This window comes from Condylura cristata, unplaced genomic scaffold (genome assembly GCF_000260355.1).
Source record: "Condylura cristata isolate star-nosed mole 26May11 unplaced genomic scaffold, ConCri1.0 scaffold00041, whole genome shotgun sequence".
NCBI lineage: Eukaryota > Metazoa > Chordata > Mammalia > Eulipotyphla > Talpidae > Condylura > Condylura cristata.
In genome coordinates, this window is record NW_004567142.1 from 7,099,617 (window position 1) to 7,102,708 (window position 3,092).

Consider the following 3,092-nt stretch of genomic DNA (forward strand, 5'->3'; position numbering starts at 1 on the left):
AGCGCTTCAGCTGCGCCACCTGCGGCCAGAGCTTCAAGCACTTCCTGGGGCTGGTGACGCACAAGTACGTGCACCTGGTGCGGCGGACCCTGGGCTGCGGCCTGTGCGGCCAGAGCTTCGCGGGCGCCTACGACCTGCTGCTGCACCGCCGCAGCCACCGGCAGAAGCGGGGCTTCCGCTGCCCGGTGTGCGGCAAGCGCTTCTGGGAGGCGGCGCTGCTCATGCGCCACCAGCGCTGCCACACGGAGCAGCGGCCCTACCGGTGCGGCGTGTGCGGCCGCGGCTTCCTGCGCTCCTGGTACCTGCGGCAGCACCGCGTGGTGCACACCGGCGAGCGCGCCTTCAAGTGCGGCGTGTGCGCCAAGCGCTTCGCGCAGTCGTCCAGCCTGGCGGAGCACCGGCGCCTGCACGCCGTGGCCCGGCCCCAGCGCTGCGGCGCCTGCGGCAAGACCTTCCGCTACCGCTCCAACCTGCTGGAGCACCAGCGGCTGCACCTGGGCGAGCGCGCCTACCGCTGCGAGCACTGCGGCAAGGGCTTCTTCTACCTGAGCTCCGTGCTGCGCCACCAGCGCGCCCACGAGCCGCCGCGGCCCGAGCTGCGCTGCCCCGCCTGCCTCAAGGCCTTCAAGGACCCCGGCTACTTCCGGAAGCACCTGGCGGCGCACCAGGGCGGCCGGCCCTTCCGCTGCTCCTCCTGCGGCGAGGGCTTTGCCAACACCTACGGGCTCAAGAAGCACCGCCTGGCCCACAAGGCCGAGGGCGCCGCGGGGGGGGGCAGCCTGGCCGGCAAGGATGCCTGAGGGCCGCCGCTCCCGGCCGGCCTCCCGCCGCCCTGGCCTCCAGGTCGGCAGAGTGAGCCGGTGGGGGGCGCTCTTGGGGGGTGGGGTGGGGGCGGGAGCGACGCGGCTTGTACAGAGCAGAGAATAATAAATCTTATCGCCAGGCCCGAGCCCCTTCTTGCACCCCAGGGAGCGTGGGCTGCAGCGGGGTGGTGCCGCGCGGGGGAGCTTGGCTGCCTTCGAGCTCCCTGAACCCCAGGCCCCCAGCAGCCAGTGCTGGGGTTGCAGGCCGGTCCCGGAGACCCCCTGCCCAGGGCGTCCGGCTCGGCCGCCGGCTCCTCCCACTGGAGTCCTCCCTCGACACCCCGCCCGGGGCCAGGGCCGCCCAGGGGGCAGACTGCCCCTTCCGACATCAGGCCCGCTCACCGCCCCGGCTTTGGCCTGGGTACGGCGCGGGCAGCCGCTGTGTGTCCTGTCGTCGCCCCCGGGGAGCCTCCACCGGGGGACGGGCTGCCCGGTGCAGGTGGGGGCCCCCTCACATGTGCGTGGCCACCCCAGCCGACCTCGGCGGCAGTGCCCGTGGCCAGGAGCCGAGTCACCCGCCGGAGGCCCCTCCCCTGCGGGCAGCGGGGACTCGCCAGCCTGGGCCCCGGGGTGAAGGGGCGCCCCGGGGCGGGTGTGGCCCGAGCAGGAACAGCCCCGGAGCCCGTGGGGACCTGGCCGCCAGCTCCAGCCCACCCAGCGTTTGGGGCGAAGGAGGCTGGCTCGAGGGCCTCGAGTGCAGCCGCTCCGGGAGCCAGACTGGGGCCCCCAGCTGCCAGGCTGGTCCCGGCCGGATGCCTTTTACTCCGCCTCATCTTGGTTTTCTAGGTTTGACCTAGCTGCGAACGTTTGAGAACGCGAGGTGAGGGGACGTCGCGGGCGGTGGGGCAACCCACTTGTGCCCGCGCCCCTCCCCAGCCGTGTGCCCATGCCGCGCCTGCCGGGGACCTCCGGTCCCCCGGCGCCCGTGTCTGCTCGCTTTTCAAAGCCACCCGGCCGCGAGGCGGAGGGGTGCCCTGTGCCAGTGGGGTCCCTGGGCCACGACCTGGTGGTCTGAGGAGGGTGCGGTGCAGCTCCTGCACCGGTGGGGCCTGGCGGGGTGCCCACGTGACCGGGCACTGCTGCCTGTAAGTGTCCGTGGGCCAGTGGTGACGGTGGCACCCAGGTGCGACTCCCCAGTTGGCATACCGACACGCACCCTGCCCCCCTGGACAGGGGCCGCCCCTGGGGCGGGCAGTCAGGGCACTGTGGCCCTGCCCGCAGACACCCCAATGCAAGGCGACAGAGAGCCCTTCAGGAGGTGCTTTAATGGCATGCCGGAGGCGCCCCCAGTCCTCACCCCAACAGTCACCCGGCTCTCACTGAGCCGCAGGTGGGCTCCACGGTGCCCGCCCAGCCCCTGGGGACAGGAGCAGCCACACTGGGCGTGGGGGAGGATCCTGGGCAGACCGGGCCAGGGCGGTCGCGTGTCCAAGTGCCCCTTGGGGAGTCTGGGTGCTCTCGGAGGTTCGCCTTGGGGGCAGGAGCTGTGCTTGGAGAGGATCCCGCGATGAGGCGTCTCTGCGCTGTGGCGGCGAGGTGGCTGCGAGCGCCCTCTGCTGCCAGGGGTGCCGGCTGGTCCTGACCGGGCACCCGCAAGCCGCTTCTGCCTGGGGGGAGGGTCGCCCCAGGTCCAGTGCAAGCCAGTGAGGTAGGCACGGCTCCAGCCCCGTGCGCCCCGCCTTCTGCCGGTGGACTCGGGGCCCTGACTGCCCTGGCTCAGCCTCCCCGCACCCCCATCTCGCACAAGGAGGCGCGTTGGCTGGGCATCCGCAGTGCTGGCCGGCGCCTCTCCTGAGTCCGCGTGCGGGTCTGTGAAGCAGCCTGGCCCTTTGCGCGACTCCGTCCGCACCCTCCCCTCTCCTGCCCGCGCCCACCCCACCCCCAGCGGCCTGCCGCCCCAGCTCCGCCCCCCCAGTCTACTGGTCCGCGCCCCCGCGCCCCTCTTGCAGAGAGTGCCCCGCGCCGGACCCCTCGGCCGTCGCCGCGCCCAGGCCCGGCCCCGGCCCGTGGAAGTGGGTGCGCTGGTGCTTGCGGAAGTTGGAGGAGTTGTTGAAGGTGCGGGCGCAGAGCGCGCAGCGGAAGGGGCGCTCGCCCGTGTGGATGCGCGCGTGGCCGCTCAGCACCGAGGACTGGGTGAAGCCCTTGCCGCACACGCCGCAGTGGTAGGGCCGCTCGCCCGTGTGCACGCGCTCGTGGTCGCGCATGTCGGACGAGCGGCGGAACGGCTTG

The 3,092-nt window shown here is 73.4% G+C and overlaps 2 protein-coding genes across 2 annotated transcripts in view; one reads left to right on the forward strand and one right to left on the reverse strand.

Moving 5' to 3' along the window:
• The window catches only part of ZNF865 (zinc finger protein 865), a 4,079-nt gene extending 3,279 nt beyond the window's left edge, over nt 1-800 (forward strand). Inside the window, exon 2 of the mRNA XM_004694108.1 lies at nt 3-800. Within this exon, the coding sequence (XP_004694165.1) occupies nt 3-800 (798 nt within the window). The remainder of the gene's footprint in view (nt 1-2) is intronic.
• A 1,182-nt stretch (nt 801-1,982) lies between these two features.
• ZNF784 (zinc finger protein 784) overlaps nt 1,983-3,092 on the reverse strand; it is a 5,769-nt gene continuing 4,659 nt past the window's right edge. Inside the window, exon 6 of the mRNA XM_012733565.1 lies at nt 1,983-3,088. Coding sequence (XP_012589019.1) covers nt 2,780-3,088 — 309 coding nt within the window. The 3' untranslated portion in view covers nt 1,983-2,779. The remainder of the gene's footprint in view (nt 3,089-3,092) is intronic.